This window comes from Antechinus flavipes, chromosome 5 (assembly GCF_016432865.1).
Source record: "Antechinus flavipes isolate AdamAnt ecotype Samford, QLD, Australia chromosome 5, AdamAnt_v2, whole genome shotgun sequence".
Taxonomy (NCBI): Eukaryota; Metazoa; Chordata; class Mammalia; order Dasyuromorphia; family Dasyuridae; genus Antechinus; species Antechinus flavipes.
In genome coordinates, this window is record NC_067402.1 from 9,971,239 (window position 1) to 9,990,663 (window position 19,425).

The 19,425-nt window shown below is 36.7% G+C and overlaps 1 protein-coding gene across 3 annotated transcripts in view; it reads left to right on the top strand.

Annotated features, from left to right (window-relative positions):
* HDAC9 (histone deacetylase 9) overlaps positions 1-19,425 on the top strand; it is an 867,097-nt gene that overhangs the window by 733,238 nt on the left and 114,434 nt on the right. For all 3 annotated transcript variants that reach the window (XM_052000806.1, XM_052000813.1, XM_052000807.1), the window contains one exon: positions 16,497-16,615. In XM_052000806.1, coding sequence (XP_051856766.1) covers positions 16,497-16,615 — 119 coding nt within the window. The remainder of the gene's footprint in view (positions 1-16,496; positions 16,616-19,425) is intronic.

Genomic DNA, 19,425 nt, shown 5'->3' on the forward strand with positions numbered 1-19,425 from the left:
GAACAAAATGCGGAACACGAAATCCAACCAAAATAAATGTGCAAAACTATCTTTACATGTAGTTGGAAAAATAAAAATATTATTGACAAGAAGAAAGTGCTAGTGATATAAACAAGGTAAAAAAGAAAGGATGGAACGGAGGAAAGAAGGAAGAAAGGAAGGAAGAAAGGAAGGAAGGAAGGGAAAGAAGGAAGAAAATAAGGAAGGAAGGGAAGGAGGGAGGAAGGGAGAGAGAGAGGGAGGGAGGAAGAAAGGAAAGAAGGAAGAGAGGGAGGGAGAGAGGAAAGAAAGAAAGTCCTAGTTCCTGCTATCTAGGAGCTCATAATTGATGAAACTGTTATGAGTCATTTTTGATAATTATGAATTGTAATCTGCAGTAAAACAGGTGTTCAGCTCAAGGGAAGCAATCTTCCCATTGTTCATGGTTCTGGTTCTATTCAATCCTCTGGATGGATTTTTTCATTCATCAGTGAATTTTTGGAAATCACGTTTAGAAAAAGTGACATGTTAAAGTGGGGAAGTTCACTAAGTTTGAAGCTTACGGTTGCCTATTCTGAGTACACAGAATCTTAGAAGGCTACTTACTCTCTTTGTCCTCAATTTCTTTGTCTACAAAGTGAAAAATTAGACTATATGACCTTTAAATTGTCATCTAGCTTAAAAATCTGTGACATTAAGGAAGTCATTGACAAACTGGTACATTTCCAAAGGAGGGTGACCAATGTGGTGAATATGACATATGATATTAATTTAGAATAGGACATAGCTAGCCTAGAGGAGGAAAAACTTAGTGGGGGAGATGAGAACTGATTTCACCTTGTGGAAAAAGCATTGGATTTGTCCTGACTGGCCCCAGTGGGGAGAAATAAAAATGGTTAATAGAAATCAGAAGCAAACTTCATCTGACTTAAGGGAAAAATATCCTAACAGAGTTTATCCAAAGTGAACTTGGCAGCTTCAGATCATAGACTTCCCCTCAACCTGTGTTCCGTTGCTCTTTCTATGTATGGAGTTCAAGCAAAGGCTGGATTACCACCTATAGAGGAGATTCTTGGTGAAATATTGGATGGTCCAAATGGCCCCTGAGATCTCTTCCAATCTGAAATCATATGAAGATAGAGAAGGAAGCCTGGAAGACTTTGTAGTTTTCAATCTGTTTTTCTACTTTGGAGATATTTTCATCCTAAGCCTTGCAGATAAGTTTATCTGAATATTTTTTCTAGACTATTCATTCAGGACAGGCCACAGACCTTTTTCCACTTTAATCACAATCAATTATCCAGATTTCTCCTTCTCCACCTCACCAGCCATCTTACCAATGGATACCCATTCTCCTATCCCACTTTACCAGTTCTATTTTCTGTGCTGTCTTTTCCCATTAGATTATAAGCTCCTTGAAGACCAAGATACTCTTGTTTGTATTTGTATGTAAACCACTTAACATTCAATCTTTCTCTCCCTTTCTCCTCTCTCTATCCATCCATTCATCCATTCATTCTTCATTGATTGATTGGTTATCCAATTATCTATCTGTAATCTACTTTTCTATATCTCTCCTTCCCTGTTTCTGTACCCATCTATTTATACATTATTATTTCTATCTACCACTATCCAAATATCTATTTATCTATGTCTCCCTCCTCTCTCCCCTTTTCTCTATCCATTCATCCATCCTTACACCTTACTATTTTTTTCTATCAATATATCCATCATCTATCTAGCCATTCATCTCTGTCCACTTGTTTATCTTTTTCTCCTTCCCTCTACCCTCTACTCATTCTTCTGTCCCTCACTTTATATTCTCTATTTATCTATCTTACTTCATTTTTGTCTTTCTCTCCTTCCTTCCCTTTCTCATTTCCCTTTTCTCTGTCCATCCATCCATTTTTGTCAATAGATTGTTAGCATCTTTTAATTTCCCTGTCTCTGTCTCTCTTTTTCTCTCTCCCCCTTTTCTTTCTCTCCCTCTCTTTATACACACATTCATCTACATATATGTATGTATTTATGTAGGTACAAGTACATATATGTATCTTTCTATCCAAGATTTAGAGACATTCCATTATACAGTTTGGTCACCAGATGGTGACAACTGAACAATTGGAAAGGAAATGGAATGAAGAACCGGAAGAGTATATGATAAAAGTTATAAAGATGAAAGGCTTTGACCAAAATCATGGAGATTAAACAAAAATTGTTGTAGCTGCAGAGAGAGGAGGTAAAAGAGTAACTCAATAAGGATTGACACAGGGCTGATGAAAAGCCATTGGAAAGGAAAGAAAGTGCTAAAAATAATTTTAAAAAAGACTTTAAAAACATTTTACAGTTTTCACTAATAATTTTTGTTCTTGCTAAAATACTTATTTCTTATCCCCCCCCCAATTTAAATAATTAAAATACATTAAACTTGACTTATAGGCATCCTTGGAAATTTTACTTGTAAACCTGTTAGAGGAATGATTTTTAGTAATCAGTAATGTGATGATCTTGATGATTAAACTATACTTTTTAAGCTTTTAATCCATTATCAATAATATCCCCCAAACTTCACCATCATTTCCCCCAAGATTGCTTCATTTTGTGTACCAATCACTTGACTTTCCAGATGATCTTATTCATTATATCTGGACTGACTCCATGTGCCTCAATGTTTCTCCCCGCCTGTGTCTGGCGCATCTCCCTTTCTTCATATGTTAACACCAATTGGCTTGTGGTTTACAGCTATTTGCTTTTTCTGGCCATTAGATCAGTAATGTTTCCCACACAGTAATGAGCAAAGGAATAGAAGGAGCACAAGGGAGTGTGTGTGTGTGTGTGTGTGTGTGTGTGTGTATTTTAAGGGTGGGTGGGCATTACATCAGTGGCCAAATTCAGGGCTGACTGTCCACCCTAACAGTAGCTAAAATGACTACAGATTACTTGGCCATTTACCACACTTATGGTACCAAGAGACATCAGTAATCCCAGAAATATTGCTATTGTTGTGCATACCATTGTCCTACTAGACTTCATGCAGAGCAATGTGAGGTGCTTGATCCTTCCCAAGTTGCACTGAAATGACCCTGCCTCAGCACCAGTCTACATGTCTAATTATGAAGCATTCAGCCCAGACCACATCAGCAGAGCCAATGTTTGTTCAGCATACTGCCCCACATCTGTTGTCTCTTTAGTGCTGGGCTTTGGGTTAGGGGACCTGAATCCTGCTGCTTTCTTTAAATGCATGTTTGGAAAAGAATGTGCTTCTGTAATGTTTTGGTCCTGAGAGATATTGCATCATCATTTCAGCTAGAGGTTTGAGGCCCTGGGAAGCTTGGGATGATGGATAGACTAACAAATGGCTGATCCATTCAATCTAATGACTGAAATAATTAAATCTCATCCAGTTATTTCAGCCATTAAGATGAATTTCATTGAAAATAGAGCAATCTATCTGCAATTTAGGACTTTTCCATAATAATATTTGGTGTTTTTGTAAAATATAGTTTGAGCTCAACACGAGCTGATGTCATAAACTGAAAAAGAAATTGAAGAACCACAGAAGAAAGGGATCTTTGCTATTTTGTTTGTTTTTACTCACTTGGGGAAAGAGGAGGATCAAAAAAGAAATAGGGCTACTGTTGGGGACAGATAGGACAAGCAATCACTCACCAAGCATTTATGACTCTCCTGTCATATGCCAAATAGTGGTTTAGGTGCTGGGTGATAACTGATGACAGACTAAAGGCAGGGCTTCTCAATTAATTTGTTTTCTTTTTTTTTTTCTGTCTAGGAGAATGACCTTTGGAAGGGAAAGGATGAAATAAAGGGCTATTGGGGTCAAAATATAGTAAACAAAGACATGGAAAGAACCTAGCTTCTTGTAAGGAAATCAAGTTCGCTGACTCAACTAATAGTTAATAATAAGAATAATTAACATTTATATAGCACTTCCTACATGTCAAGCACTGTGCTAATATTTTACAATAATTTTCTCATTTTATCCTCACAACAATCCTGGGAGGTAGGTACTGTTATCTCCCTTTTACAGATGAGGAAACTGAGGTAAACAAAAATTAAACAACTTTCTCAGAATCAAACAGTTGTGTCTTTGGGCCTTTAAACAGCCAGTTGATGTGATTAATGAAAGTTACTAGGTAGCAAAGTGGATAAGTGGACTTGAACTCAATCAAGTTCCTCAGATACTTATTAACTGTAGGAACCTGGGTAAATCCACTGAATTGCTCTCAATCTCAGTTTCTTTGTCTGAAAAGTCTTTCCCAAGTCTCTTCCAGGGCTCCATCTATGAAATCCTGTGATTGATGAGTCACTGCTAGTGATATTTGAAAAAAATGTGAAACAAAGGAGAAATCCTGGAAGAAGAATGTATGTTGTCCTGATTTTCAAATATAGATTCAGACTAGATTGGCAAACCACATACCAATGAACACAATGAACATTCCTGGAAATCTCAGGAATTCTTATTAAAGAGAAGATTGGTGAACTTCTCTACCCCACAAAAATTGAGCAATGATGGATCATCAAGAGCCAGCATGACTTTTTAAAGATCAAATCATTCCAAACTAACCTCATTTCCTTTTGTGAGAGATTTCGTGAAAATGCTTCCTCAAAGTATTTATAAATTACATTTCATTATAACATATTTTATCAAATATTTCAGTGAAGTATTTGACAAAACAACTTATATTCTTCATTATAAAATTTAAAAAAAGGTCTGTTTCAATCAGACAGGGGAGAATATGACTCAGTGCAGGCACAGCACAGGAAGGCACAAAGAGAGGCCCCAATATAGGAGATCTACTGGGAGGCATTTATCCAAAATACAGAAGCATTGGATACTGTCTTATTTCAGAAGCCAGTGGATCAACAGACTAGCTGTGACAACAGCACTGCAACTATAGAAGGCAAATAGTGAGCCCTGAATCCCAGCATAACAAATGGGACTTGACCATGCTCACTCAGCACATTAGGGGAGCCAGCAGTACCAGTTCTGGGCTCCAGGGCAGCATAAAATTTCTGCTGCCCTGTTGAGGAAGCTCAGGACAGTCTTCTCTTTGCCCTAAGAATGGACCTCCACTTTTAAAAATGAGCAAAAAACAAAGAGATCTGGCCATAGATAGCAATTATGGAGACAGGGAAGGAAAGATCTCAAACTCTGAGGACACTAAAGGCAAAACAACTCCAGATGAAGCCTCAAAGGGTGATTTGAGTTGATTTCCAATTCAAAAATTTCTCTTCAAAGAATTCAAAAAGGATTTTAAAAGAGAGACAAAAAATGGATAAAGGAAAGGGGAATTTTACAAGAAAGTTTGGGAAAAGAAACACAGAAATTGTCTGAAGAAAACAAATCCCTACAAATCGATTTGGTGAAATGAAAAAAGAAAACAATTTCTTGAAAAACAGAATTGGTGAAATGGAAAAAATAGAACAACTCCACAAAAAATAGAATTGCTGAAAAGAAAACTCCAATGAACAAAACAACTCATTTAAAGCTTCAGTTGGCCAAATACAAAGGAGGTAAAAAAAAATCTAACTAAAGAAAATAATTCACTAAAAAAGAATAGAATAAATGGAAGTGAATGTTTTAATGAGATATCAAGAATCAGTCATACAACCCCCCCAAAAAATTAAAAAAAATAAAAGAAAATGTAAATTACTTCATTGGAAAAATAACTGACCCAGAAAGTAGATCCAGAAGAGACAATCTAAGAATTATTGGACAACCTGAAAACCATAATGAACAAAGCATGAAAAACATCTTTCAGGAAATCATCAAGGAAAACTGCCCCGATGTTCAAGAACCAGAGGGTAAAATGAACATTGAAAGAACCCATCTCCTGAAAGAGACCCCAAAATAAAAACTCCAAGGAATATTGTATCTAAATTCCAGAATTATCAAATCAAGGATAAAATACTGCGAGCAGCCCGAAAGAAAAAATTCAAATATCAAAGAACCACAATCAAGATTATCTGGCTCCTAGCAGCTTCCACTTTGAAGATAGAAGGACCTGCAATATGATATTCTGGAGGACGAAGGACCTTGGATTTCAGCTAAGAATCAACTACCCAGCAAAACTAAGCATTATTGTTCAGGAAAAAAAAGATGTACATTCAATGAAATAAAGGGTTTTTTTCAATTATTTTTGATGAAAAGACCAGAGATAAATAGAAAATTTGATCTTCAAATACAGAACTTGAGAAGTATAGGAAGGTAAAAAGGGAAGAACAAAAACTATGTTTTTTAAATATTAAAATATTTACATCATATATGAGAAGATGATATGTGTACTTCTTGAGAACTATGTCTTTGTTAGGAATATACTTAGAGGTGTAGGTTATTGTGATGATATAAAAAAGAAACTGGAAGGGGAAAGGGATTGTCCTGAAAGGAGAGGGTAGGAGAGATAAAATGGGATAACTTACATCACATGAAGAGGCAAAAAAGACTTAGTACATTTGAGGAAAAGAAGGAAGGGGGATGAGTATTGTGTGAACCTAAATCTCATTGGATTGGTAATATCAATACTAAACACATATGCACCAAGTAGTATAGCATGCAGATTCCTAAAGGAGACCTTGAGAGAGTTGCAAGAAGAAATAGACAGCAAAGCTATACTAATAGGGGATATCAATTTCATTCTATCAGAACTAGATAAATTGAATAAAAAATAAACAAGAGAGAAGTTAAGGAAGTAAACAGAATTTTAGAAAAGTTAGGTATGCTAGATCTTTGGAGAAAATTGAATGAGGACAGAAAGGAATATATATATATTTCTCAGCAGTACATGGAATCTATGCAAAAATTAACAATGTATTAAGGCATAAAATTTTCAAAATCAAATACATTTTTCCAGATCATGATGCAAAAAACATTATATGTAATAATGAACCAGGGGAAAATAGACCAAAAAAATTAATTGGAAACTAAGTAATCTAACCCTAAAGAATGAATGGGTGAAATAACACATCATAGAAACTATTGATAGTTTTATTCAAGAGAATGCCAATAATGATACAATATAGCAAAATTTAGGAGATGCAGCCAAAGCAATTCTTAGGAGAAATTTTATATCTCTAGATGCTTACTTGGATAAAATAAAGCAGAAGAGCAGTGAATTGGGTATACAACAAAAAAGTATGGAAAAAAGAAAAAAAAGTTAAAAATATGGAGAGTAACAACAATAGTGAACATTTATAAGCATTATAAGCATTATATAAATGCTTAGTAATTAGATTTTATATTAAGAACTTTACAATCTTACTTGATAATATTTGTACAACAATATAGATATTTGAAGTTTTAAGGCATTGAACATTAGATTCAATTTTTATAAACTCAAAGTTTATACTTCAAAGTAAATTGACAGGAAGTCTGTGGAGGCGTAACCCAAGAATCTGTGCTTTATCTTGGGTGCTTTATCATTTTTACCAGTTATTTGGGTTAAGGCTTAGTTGTTAAATTCTCCAGATTCACAGATAACACAAAGCTGAGAGGGCTAGTTACACACTGGATGACAGGATCCAATTTTTTTTTTTTGACAAGATAAAATATTTAATTGAATCTAGAAATATGAAATTTAGTAGAATAAATGCAGAATCTTGTATTGGAGTTCAACAATTTACTTTCAACTTATATAATATGGAGATATGGTGAGACTCCTCTCCAAAAAACATCTGGAGGATTGAATAAATTAGAAGCTCAAGATTACTCAACAGGCTAGTGTAGCAAACTACAAAACTCACTTAGCCGTGGACAGCATAAAGACCTGTGTAACTTCCAGGGATATGGAGGTGCCAGTTTTCTTATACCCTTCTTTGTTGAACTGCATCTACAGTTTTGGAAATCACATTTAACCTACAGTTTGGGAAATTACATTTTAGGAAAGACTTTGATGATCTGGAAGGGATCCAAGAGAAGCAGGATGTCCATAAAACCAAAGACTTTGAGCTGGGAGGAATATTAGAGACTATCAGGTCTAATTCTGTCCTTCTACAAAAAGAAAAAGAAAAAAGAAAAAAGAAAGAAAGAAAGACACAAGCCAAGAAATATTTCATCAAATCACAAGGGGACTTGAATTCAGTCCTTCTATCTACAAATGCAGCATTCTTTTTATTTCTTAATTCTGCCTTGATTCTATGCCATATGATACTGAGCTCTGGAGAATAGCAGAATTTGGGGAATGATAGTGCTATCATATAGGGCATCCATGAAGTAGAGGGATTAGATGATAGGTGGGGGTTCTCAGAACTTCTTTCTTCTACATTCACATGTCCACCAGACTGGTACATGGCCTCATTTTCTATTGTCTGGAATTACCTATTGTCTGGACTACTCCATTTTCCACATGCCTGCCAGAAGGATCTCCTTGTATTCTTTTTATATTACCTTGTTTAGAAGCCTTCAACATCCCATATTTTTTTCTTTTTTAAACATACCTGTGATTTTATTGGTGTATGAAAGCTATAATGAGAATACTTCTGCTATTGCTCATCTCAGAGATATTAGAGTCACAGACTCTGGGAGTTAATTAGACCAGTGAGAAGTTACTAAAAGGTATAGTGTATCATAGATCACAGTCGGCCCAGCCTGGGGGAGGATTCCCATCAGCCCTTATCTTTCCTAATAGGAATGCTTGCCCAAGTTGTACTGGCACACTTAACTAACATTTGACTTGCATTTATAGTTACAGAGCCAGTATTTGATAAGGGCAAGACTTTAACTTGGCATTTTCTTACCCAAAATCAGCTTTCTATCAACTATGCTGTAGTGTCCTCTACAATGATGTATAGATCTTACATGCTTATGCATAGTATCCATTTATTTCATCTAATTATTAGACTGTAAGCAGCTTGGGGACAGAGACTGACATTTTCATTTTTCTATGACTGACATACTATGCCTTCCCTACTGAATCATTGTTGAACTGAAATATTTTATCTAATAACACAGAATTACCTTTTAAAGGAGTAAATATTATTTCATTAGTCATAATCTTATTTCTTTTGTACATATTTTCACAGTCAAACTACTCTGGAAATAAATCAGACCCCTATCCATTAGTATGTATTTTTTATCACTTTACTCAATGAGTAGTTATCTCCCCACCTCCTCAATTCTCCCCCATTGACCTAGCATGACAGATATCGAACCAAATTTCTTGGCAGAGGTAGGATGTCCTTATAAATCAAATCCCAATTGTGAATCTAAAGTATTTAACCTTCTATTCTTCCTCTTTCTGATTGTTCCAGATGCTCCTGGCATGTGAGAAGGTTCAATTTCTAAATGAATCCTTTCTTGCATCCTGTTCTTTTCATAATATTTCACAATTAAGGGGACAAAAAATCTTGATGGTACTACCCACTTAGGGAAGGCCACATCAAATGGTACAATTCACCCAAAATCATACACACTTTTTCCAAAGGCACAAACAGTTCCTTGAGAAGGATGTCGTGCTGTAATTTGTTTTGTGAATGTTTTAAACCACAAAACATTTACTCAAAGGGAAACTTGACCTTTCCTATTACTTCTTCATTAGCTTCATTACCTTCCCTCCTCTGTATGAAGTAATACACAGACTTGCAATCTTTTTGTTTTTAACAGTCATGCTTTTCTTCCTTTTTATAATCTAGATTGAATTTTATTAGGGTAGAGTTTAATTTTTATCTAGGGGTCCGTTGACTTTATGCAATAAGATTTTATGGAAAGCAATCATTTGTCAAAAGACCAAAGGGATGACTATTGAAACTTTACAAAAAGGAGACTATGTCCTATTCATTGGGTGAAGGGAAAGCAATATCTCTTCTAAGCTGTGCATTACACCCCCATCCGCAGCATAAAAAGCCTTATTACTGATTTTATGGTAGTCAAACCCCTTTGGGGATTTGGGGGGATAAAAAAAGTAATAACAAGAAATGGATACAAAATTAAGTTTCCAAACTTCATATGTCAGAAAACATCTGATAGTCCTCCTGGAGGGGAAATTGACTGTCGAATTAGGTAGATGTTTTGCTGAATTAAGCCCATTGTCATGATCAGTTTTTTCCATATCTTCTAAAGAATTTTTGGCTATTTCAGACATAGACGTTTTTACTACCACGAATATTTTCCCATTCTCTAAATCTTGCTATATAATTTTCTCCCTCCCTTTCTTCCATTTTTCTTTCCTTTTTCCTTCTTTCCCTCCCTCTTTTCTTTCTTTTCTGTGCTCCTTCCTTCCTTTTCTCCCCTTTTCTCCCCCTCCTACTCTTTCTCCTTCCTTCCTTCCTTCTTTCTTTCCTTTCTTCCTTCCTTTCTTTCTTCCTTCTTTCCTTCCTTTCTTCCTTCCTTTGAAATTTGGTGATTCTTTAAATTTGGGTTGAAATACAAGATCAGTAAGGAGACAGGAAAAGAATATCTTAAGACAGTTAATTAGTTCAAAGAATCAGATTTTTAAAAATGCATTTAGATTCTGCGAGAACAGTTAGGTGTAATTTTGGGTGATCTATTAAAATATTGGAGAATGGAAAAGATATTTTGAACTTAAGGTGAGTAAATATTTTCATTTTCAAAAATAAGAAAAAAGCAGACCTTTTATGGACAGGTCATCGAGCTTATTTCTGATTTCTAGGAAAAAAACTCTATTATTAGTTATTAAAGGAGTGTTGAATGAAAATTTAGGGAAAAAAATCCAGTGATTTCTAAAAATTGGCATGGCTTTAGTAACAGGTCAGGATAAAAAAGATAATTTAATTTTTGAACAGTTCATTAAACCTACCTTGACATTAGGAAGTCTTGTCCATAGATATTTGGATTTCATCAAAATGTTTGGCAAATTTGTTATAATATCCATGTTGACAACATAAGAGTCAGTCTAGGTAATAGAACAGTTGGAAGGATTTAGAAATAATTGGTAGACTTGACCCTAAGAGAATTTATTAATGAGTCATGGTCATCTTGGAAAGAGGTGTTTCTGTATATATGTTTTAAAATAAATTGCTAGTTATACACGGTAAAAGATGTCCATAGTAGGAAGACTGAGGCTGACAAATTATTGTCAAAAGTCTCGTAGTAAATAATATCAGTGAATGATTTGAATTTAAACCTGATGCCTTCAAGCTCAATTTTTTTTCCAGTGTCTCTACAACATAGTCATCATCCCTTTTCCACTAGATACCTTTCAGGTATTGGAAAACCTCTCTCATGTCTAACCCATCCTGCCTTCCTTCTGCTGCCAAGTCTTTGTGGTTTTGGACAAACAATCTATTTTCTTTCATTGCTCCTCAGAAGGTCTTCTGTCCTCCTGACTACCTTACTGTGAATGGTGAAGATGTCAAGCAGTGGACTTCCCAAAATGTGGTTTCCAGAACAATGAAATAGTCTCAATTCTGATCAGAACAGGAGATAGTGGATTTAGGAAGCCTTTAATTTCTGGGAGTTCTACTTAATTATTGCAGCTCTATTAGAGTACTTGGGTATGATGGAACACTAGTATATTGTAAGAAGTAACAATGAGGAATATCAAGGAATCTTGGGAAGACATCATCTATGGACGGATTCAGAGTTAAATAATCAGAACTGGGAAGACAGTCTAAACTTAAATGAAACAAAAAGAAACAACTTTGAAACAATTAATTTTTCTTTTACCATATCACACTTTTGACTCATGGTGAGCCAATCAAAACACCTAGAGTTTCTTTGGATGCACAGTTCTCCCTCCCCATCTTATATCCATCAAATAGATTATTTTTTGTTGATGCAAGTGGGGCTAAGTGACTTGCCCAGGGTCACAAAGCTAGGAAGTGTTAAGTGTCTGAGGCCAGAGTTGAACTCAGGTCCTCCTGACTTCAGGGCTGGTACTCTATCCACTGCACCACCTAGCTGCCCCAAGTTGATTTTTTTTTAAAGATCAATTGGAATACTTTACATTTATCTCTATTAAATTTTATTTTATTTGATCAAGCCTCATCTTGCAGCCAATCATGATCTTGCCAGACTGTGACTGTCACCAGCAGTGTTAAGTATCCCACCCAATTCTCTTTGAAGATGTTGATCCTATGTGCTAATATTTGCTGCCTATTCAGTCTATTTCACAAGGGAGTGGAATGAGCAAAACAGAACTATTCAGTTCTTTATCTAGCTGGCGATTTTCATTTTCATCTCAGAAATCAGAATAAAGCTGACTAATATCCCAGAGGGATATTTTCCAGGGTGGGTTCTCTTTGTGGATGAACATTTCAAATGAGTACCCATGGTAGTAACTCATCAGCACATGTCCACATGAATCATTGAAAAGCCACCAGAGTGATTCTTTTCCTCATATTGCAGTTTGTGATTAATAAAATTGTAGAAACTCATTCTTTGGTGCTTGACTGATGTTTCCAAACACCTGCTCATGAATAACTGAATCAGAATTAGATTTGGACTTTATGTCATAGAAATAATTTAGGGGCTCATCATGAGAGAATACTTTCATACATCTGATGGGTTGGTAATTTTGTCACTGTGCTTTCCTCCCTTCCCATCACAGATTCTCAGTAATTTAGTAGATAGTTTCAAACATTTTTGTGCTGAGCCACTTTCTTATCTGTTGTTCAGTGTGGTGATGAACTCCTTTGAAGGTATACAGGTCTCCCTCCCACACACATGCAGTTCACGATGGGACTCTACTTGATGGCTTTCTGTGAGAGGAAGATTTACACTCCGCTGTGAAAGTCTCCAGGAACTGAGAACTCCCTCTCCACCACTATGAAGTATTACAGCAGAATCTGAAGGATCTTGTGTGAAATGATTCAAAACTCTAATGAGGAGTCATCATGGCAATCAGGAAAGACTTCATCGCTGATCAGGAGACCTCTGCCAGCTAATGAAATGATTCATGGGATCGAGATGTGACTTCAAAGACAACACAATCCAACCTCCTCTTATGCAGATGACTACAATAAGGTCAAATAACTTGCTGAGGGACACATGGCAGTAAGGATCACAGTCAGGATTTGGACAGATTTTCTGATCTTAATCCAGCATATTTCACATCGATTCATACTCTTTCTTCAGGACTCTGATTCTTGGTATTGTGATTTCTTATTAAAAGCTCCAACTATGGGGTGAGGAAAATATTACAACTGTAGTATGAAAGGGTTTGCTGGTCACGCCTACAATTCCCCTCACATTGAGTCCCCATCAAAGCTGCCCTAAGTTCTAGATTCTCAGTGAGCACACATACAAAACCATAGAAGATAGTGACAGTCACCAGTGTGTACACTTGGGTCTGTCAACTAGAGGACATGTTAATTCAAAGCAAAATATATTCAGTTAGATATCTTAACCAATAAAATATAAAGAAAAATTTCCTTGTGTACAGGTTGAGTATTTTTTCACACGAGATCTTATGTTCTCAGAAATCAGGTATAGTGTATTATAGTTATTTGGAAACAAACAAAAAAAAACATAAAAAACAAACAGAAACTCTTGCCCTCACCATTCTATGCTTAGCACAATGTATCACAAACAGCAATAGTATCAGAATAACTTTACTTAGTATTATTGTTCTAAAACTGAAAAAGGCCTTAGAGATCATCTAAACTAGAGCAACTTTCTTATTTTACAGATAAGATTACCCATGTTCACATAATGATTACGGGATAAGCACTGGGATTGGTTTTCTAATACTCAATCACCAAAGTACAAAATGTACAAAGTACAAAGTACAGATCAGAGAATCATGTCCCCTGATAATAACTATGGGATGGGATATGGGAGTAGTTGAATTTAAAAGAAAGGTCATGTATTTTTCAAGATCTTGCATTGAATGGTCAATGTCACATGGATTCCTTACTGATATAAAGATGAATGGATTATTTCTTTGGGGAATTCCTATTGGACTTTCTCAAGCTCCTACTCTGTCTTTTGAAGCAAAAGAAGAGCACTCCTCCCTCCCCCTGTGTCTGTCTGTCTGTCTCTGTCTCTATTTCTCTCTCTCTCTCTCTCTCTCTCTCTCTCTCTCTCTCTCTCTCTCTCTCTCTCTCTCTCTTTTTCTCTCTGTGGGTAGGTGCATGTATTTGAAGAAGAGATGAGGGAGTGTGAAAAATAAATTATAGTAGGAATGGGAATTGTTTTGAAACAGCCTTTCTGTTAGGGATGTGTAATATCACATCAGAAAGAAAAGAAAAGGCATCATCATCTTCACTTTAGTCAATCATCAAGCATTTACTAATTACTTTTCATGTCAAACATAGTACTAAATTCTAAACTACAAAAAGGGAAAAAAACAAAAGCAACAACAAACAACCATAATAATAATAGCAAACATTTTCCTTCCTCAAGGAACTTTCACTTGAATGGAGGAGACAACATGTAAATAACTAGATATATAGGAATACTCACAGATTAACTACATCCATTATATATATATATATAATATCATATATAATTATCAATGAATATATAATATATATAATAATATGTTGCTTCAAAACTCATCAAATTCAATATTCAATTCATTTTGATGAGAAAAAAATGCATGGGCACAATGCCTGCCAGGCACTAGTTCCATCTGACTGCTGTCTTGGTCCAGCAGTCAGGATGAGGTTGGCCAGGCGTACTACCCAGCCTCCATTGCTACTGCTGTTACCCTAGCTTGTAGACAGCTCCTTCCAAGAGAAGGCTGAGGTGAGCAAGACTGTAGGGTTGGAGCTCCTAGAGTTGTTTGTCCTTTGTTTTCAAAGAAGACCATGATATCAGAGAGGAGAGGCCAAGTGAATTGGATTTCAATGAGAGAGGCCTGGGCAAGATCACCTGTCTCACTTTCCCCTCTAGAGCCATCTGTGTTCAGTGGCCAGATGACTGGAGATGACTCCATAGATTGGAGCCCACAATGTTGAGGGGCTGTGCTTCAGCAGGCAGGTCTCCAGGCAGTTCTTGTAGGATGATGTGGCTGCAGCATATTGTCTCCTGGCTCCTAAAACACTGGTACTAGAAGGCTCATACTCAGCAGGAGGAGGAACAGGAGGAGCAAGAGCAATAGTGGTGATGCAAGCAGGAAAAACTCAAATAGAGGCAGTAACAGACCCAGGACTCCTAGAAACCCCAAGCTCTGAGTAGCTGCCCGAGTCCTGGATTGTAGAGGAATAAGACCATAGCTTCTGCCTCCAGATATAGCCACCATTCATGCCCCCACCCAACTTGAACAGCATAAGATGGAGGGATAGTATAAAGATCCCAGTTCTCCTCAGAAAGTGAGTTGGGTCAAGAAGAAAGGATTTTGCCTGTGCTGGACTAGACTGGATTGTTTCTTAGCAGCTGGAAGATCCCTTTTCTTCTATGGGTAATTGGGTGGGGTGGGATGGTTAGGCTGCGGACTGGAGAAGTACTTCTTAGGAAAAAAAATGTGTTTATTGTACCTTCTGGAGCAAATTAACAATGAATATTGAGGTAGTACTCTATAAACATACACACACACACAGACAGAGCTATAAAGAGACAGACAGAGACAGACAGACAGAGAGACAGATAGAGGGGAGAAGAAAGGAAGGAAGAGAAAGGAGGGAGGACGAGAGAAAGAGTAGAAGTAGAAGGCTAGGAGGACCAAAACCCAGCCTCCTACTGAAAGTGGTAGTATGTGAGAAGAACTTAAAGGAAGCCAGAGATACTGAGAAGCAAAGGTGAAATTCTCCATTTTTTAAAATGTTCTTATTCCCTGGGATACAGGGGTGGGATGGGGAACAAGAGAATAAGAACAGAACAAAATAAAGCAAAGTACAAATAATCCTCCTCTGCAACAGATCTTTCTTTGGGGAAATGGGGGTCAGGGAACTTGACAAGTTGGGACTATGTGAAGCATGAAGTGTACAGGAAGTACCAGAAGGGGGTGTAGTCTCAACTCCTGGCTACCATTTTCTAGTTCTGGCTAAAGTTGGAACCCCTGACAATAGAATCTGGATTTGATTATTTAAAAAAAAATGTGTGTGTGTGTGTGTGTGTGTGTGTGTGTATGTGTGTGTGTGTGTGTGTGTGTCTTTTGCAATAGTCACCTCCCCACCATGACAAATATTTGATTTTTTTTTTTTAAGTTTGGAAAGCAAACATTTTCCCCTAAGAAATTTGCTGTTCCAATTGACACCAACTTCTCACTAACTGGTGCAAGTCGGATTTCCACTGAAAGTTGGACCATTTCTCTGTAAAATATTAGTCACTCCACGGGAAGAAGCAACTTTGGTAGGCAGGGGCAGAAAATGGGCACAGATGTTGGTACCATACTAGTGGATTTAGAATGTATCTGGTTTGGGTTTTTGTTTTGTTTATTTCCAGAAAAGTGGGGAGGAGTGTGGAAAAGATGAAGAAGATGCTAAGAAAATGGTATATTTCTGAAATGTGGCGTTTTTAATGCATTTAGCCTTCTAAAAGTCATTTATACTATTTTTTTAAAAATTGTGCTCAGCTATGTCTTGTGGAGCAGATTCACTGTGTTGGTTTGAGGTGCAGGAAGTGCCCCCGTGTAATTGACTGTCCTTATCCCCTGCAGAACTGTCGTGATGCCCATTGCCAGAGAATTTGGACCAGATATAGTTCTTGTTTCCGCGGGCTTTGATGCTGTGGAAGGCCACGCCCCTCCACTGGGTGGGTACAAGGTAACAGCGAAATGTAAGTATCCAAATCTGGCGTTTATTGACTTCTGGATCTTTGTGGAGAGACCTGTTTTGAACTGATATTTACTGGAATCAAGAAAATTGTATGAAACATGGCAAGCCGTTCCTACTCATTGCTTCACAAAACCCACTCTTCTTCCTAGACATGCATGAATGTTAATGAAGGTTACAATTTTAGTGTCCTAGAAGGAGTCTCAAGGGGAAATTAATCCATGGCTAGCCAACTGACACTCAAAACATACCCTCAGTTGGTTGTGTGTGTATGTATGTGTCTATGAGAGAGAAAGAAAAAAAGACAGAGAAAGAAAGAGAGACAGAGACAGAGACAGAGACAGTGACAGCAACAGACTGACAGAGAGAGACAGAGACAGAGAAACAGATAGAGACAGAGACTGAAACTGAGACAGAGAGACAGAAATAGAGATAGCCAGAGAGAGACAAAGAAACATAGATATAGACAGAGACAGAGATATAGACACAGAGAGAAAGAGACAGATAAAGACATGGAAAGTCAGAGACAGACAGAGATAGAGATATAGACAAAGACAGAGAGGCAAAGACAGGTAGAGACAGACAGAGACAAAAACAGACAAAGACAAAGACAGGCAGAGACAGAGAGATTGCACAAACAAAGTATGTAACCAATAAAACTAACTAAATGTTTTCATTGGGAGATCACAAGATGACAAATTGAGGCTGGAAAAGAATAATTTTGAAATATTGTGTTAGGTCAAGGTAATAAGAACTCAGGTCTTATCAATCTTTGTTCTTTGCTGTACAATAATTGGCATGGTTTCTCTGTACAGCTATTGCTTCTGATCATTGAGTTCCTCAGGATCTCATCAAATATTACTTATAGTCTGTTCATGGCTCTTCCTATTCTATAGAGGTCTACAGGAGAACACAACCTCAGTAATATAAAAAGGCAGACATAATAATTACTCACTCTGGAAAAACAATTATTACCATGATTTCGTCCCATCAAGGATCCCCGTAACTTTTTTTTCCCTCACAGAATAGAATTTAAATGGAAGCCACACTTTTCCATGCCAATGCCCTTATGTTTGGGTCAAGATTTGGGAATTATCAAAACCCTCCCATTAGTATTTTGTATCATCTTAAGATAAACACAAACAGTATAAACACATGGAGAGCCAAGAAGGAAATCAAGAAAAGATGCTCCTTCCCATTCATCTCTTAGAACATCCCTCAGGCTCTGAGTGGACATCTATCTTCAGCTCTATTTCCTTGCCAAAGGAGACAGTAGTAAAAAGCTTATTTCTCAAAAGTAGCTTGAAGGCATGAGCTGGGATTTTTTATTAGCCGCCTGCTAAGTTGCATTCAAATGTCAAATGGCATCCTTCACCAACCTACCTCACCTCCCCCTTCCTACTATTTGTTTTAGCCATTTTATTGTAAGAAAAGGGAGAAAAGGAGCACAGAAAAAGCATGGAACAAACTTTCTTTTCGTTACAGCTATAGATTCAGTAAAAAGAGATAAGGCAAACCTGCTTGGTCATTGTTAATAACTGATTTTTTATGAAAGCAACTAGAAAATATTGCTGCTTGGATCTGTCCAAGGTCAATTAGAATTTGAATCCACATTATCTGTCTCCAAATACAGCACTTTTTTTCCTCCTACAGCCTGATGATACCTGCCATATATATCTTCTTTATGCTCCAGGACATTCACAATCATTATTCTTTTGGGATTATAGAATTCTACACTTTACATTCACATGACATCATCAGGATAATAAAAAGCTAATTAAATAGTAATATTTTATGATTCTAAATTGTAGGAAACAACCTTTATGATTCTAAAGCACTTTTACGAAAATTCTTTCATTTGATCCATACAACCACCCCATGAGGAAAGTGCTATTTCTCTCCCCCACCTTTAACAGATAATTCTAATAAACTTTTTGTCCAAACCTGGATATTCCAACTTTCATTCATACATGTTTATGCCTTTAATCTCTGCAGATTAACACATAATATGTAAATTATGAGCTAAGACAGTTACCTAGAACACTGAGTAGTTAATTAACTGGGCCTTAGTCATGTAACACTCTTAATATTTATCTAAACAAGAAAAATTCAGCCCATGTTTTTTCTTTCTGAAAGGGTGCTATTCCATTAACCATGCCATTCTGTTTCTCATTCATGTAATTAAAGATGTGCAAAAAGAGAAAGGGAAGGTCTTCAAGGGGACGTTGAAAAAATACTTCCTGGATATTTTCTATTTAATTTGGACCATATATCCTCAAAGTTCCCTTTTATCTCTGAGATTCCATAAAAATTCTCTCAATAGCCAAAATAGACTGTACAAAATTCCATGTTTTCTATCAGAGAAGAACTGGTCTCCCCCAGAGTCTATTTTCTCTTATTTTAGACACAACAATATTACTTCTAAGGGGTGGTATGGAAAAGTATCTACTGACATGGATGTCAAAAGAGGCCTAGCTTCAAGTCCTCCTTCTTATATAGTTACCATCTAACTGTTCCAGACAAATCTTAAAAACTATAAGCCGCGGAGCAGTTTCCAGATTGCATTTGAAGAAACATCCTCACTGGGAAGTCTTATAACAATAATATCACAGATCTGATCCCCACATCCCCCCTCAAAAATGAGGATATTACTTTTGATGTCATGGAATATGAGAAGTGAACAGTTTAGATGGGGATGGGAGTGGGGGTAGAGGGTGAGATCCTTCAAGAAGTGAGAGAAGAAAAACTCTACTGCTTCTTCTTGATGGTCAGACTTATTGATAATAGGAAAACATGAAAGCCAGCACACTAATA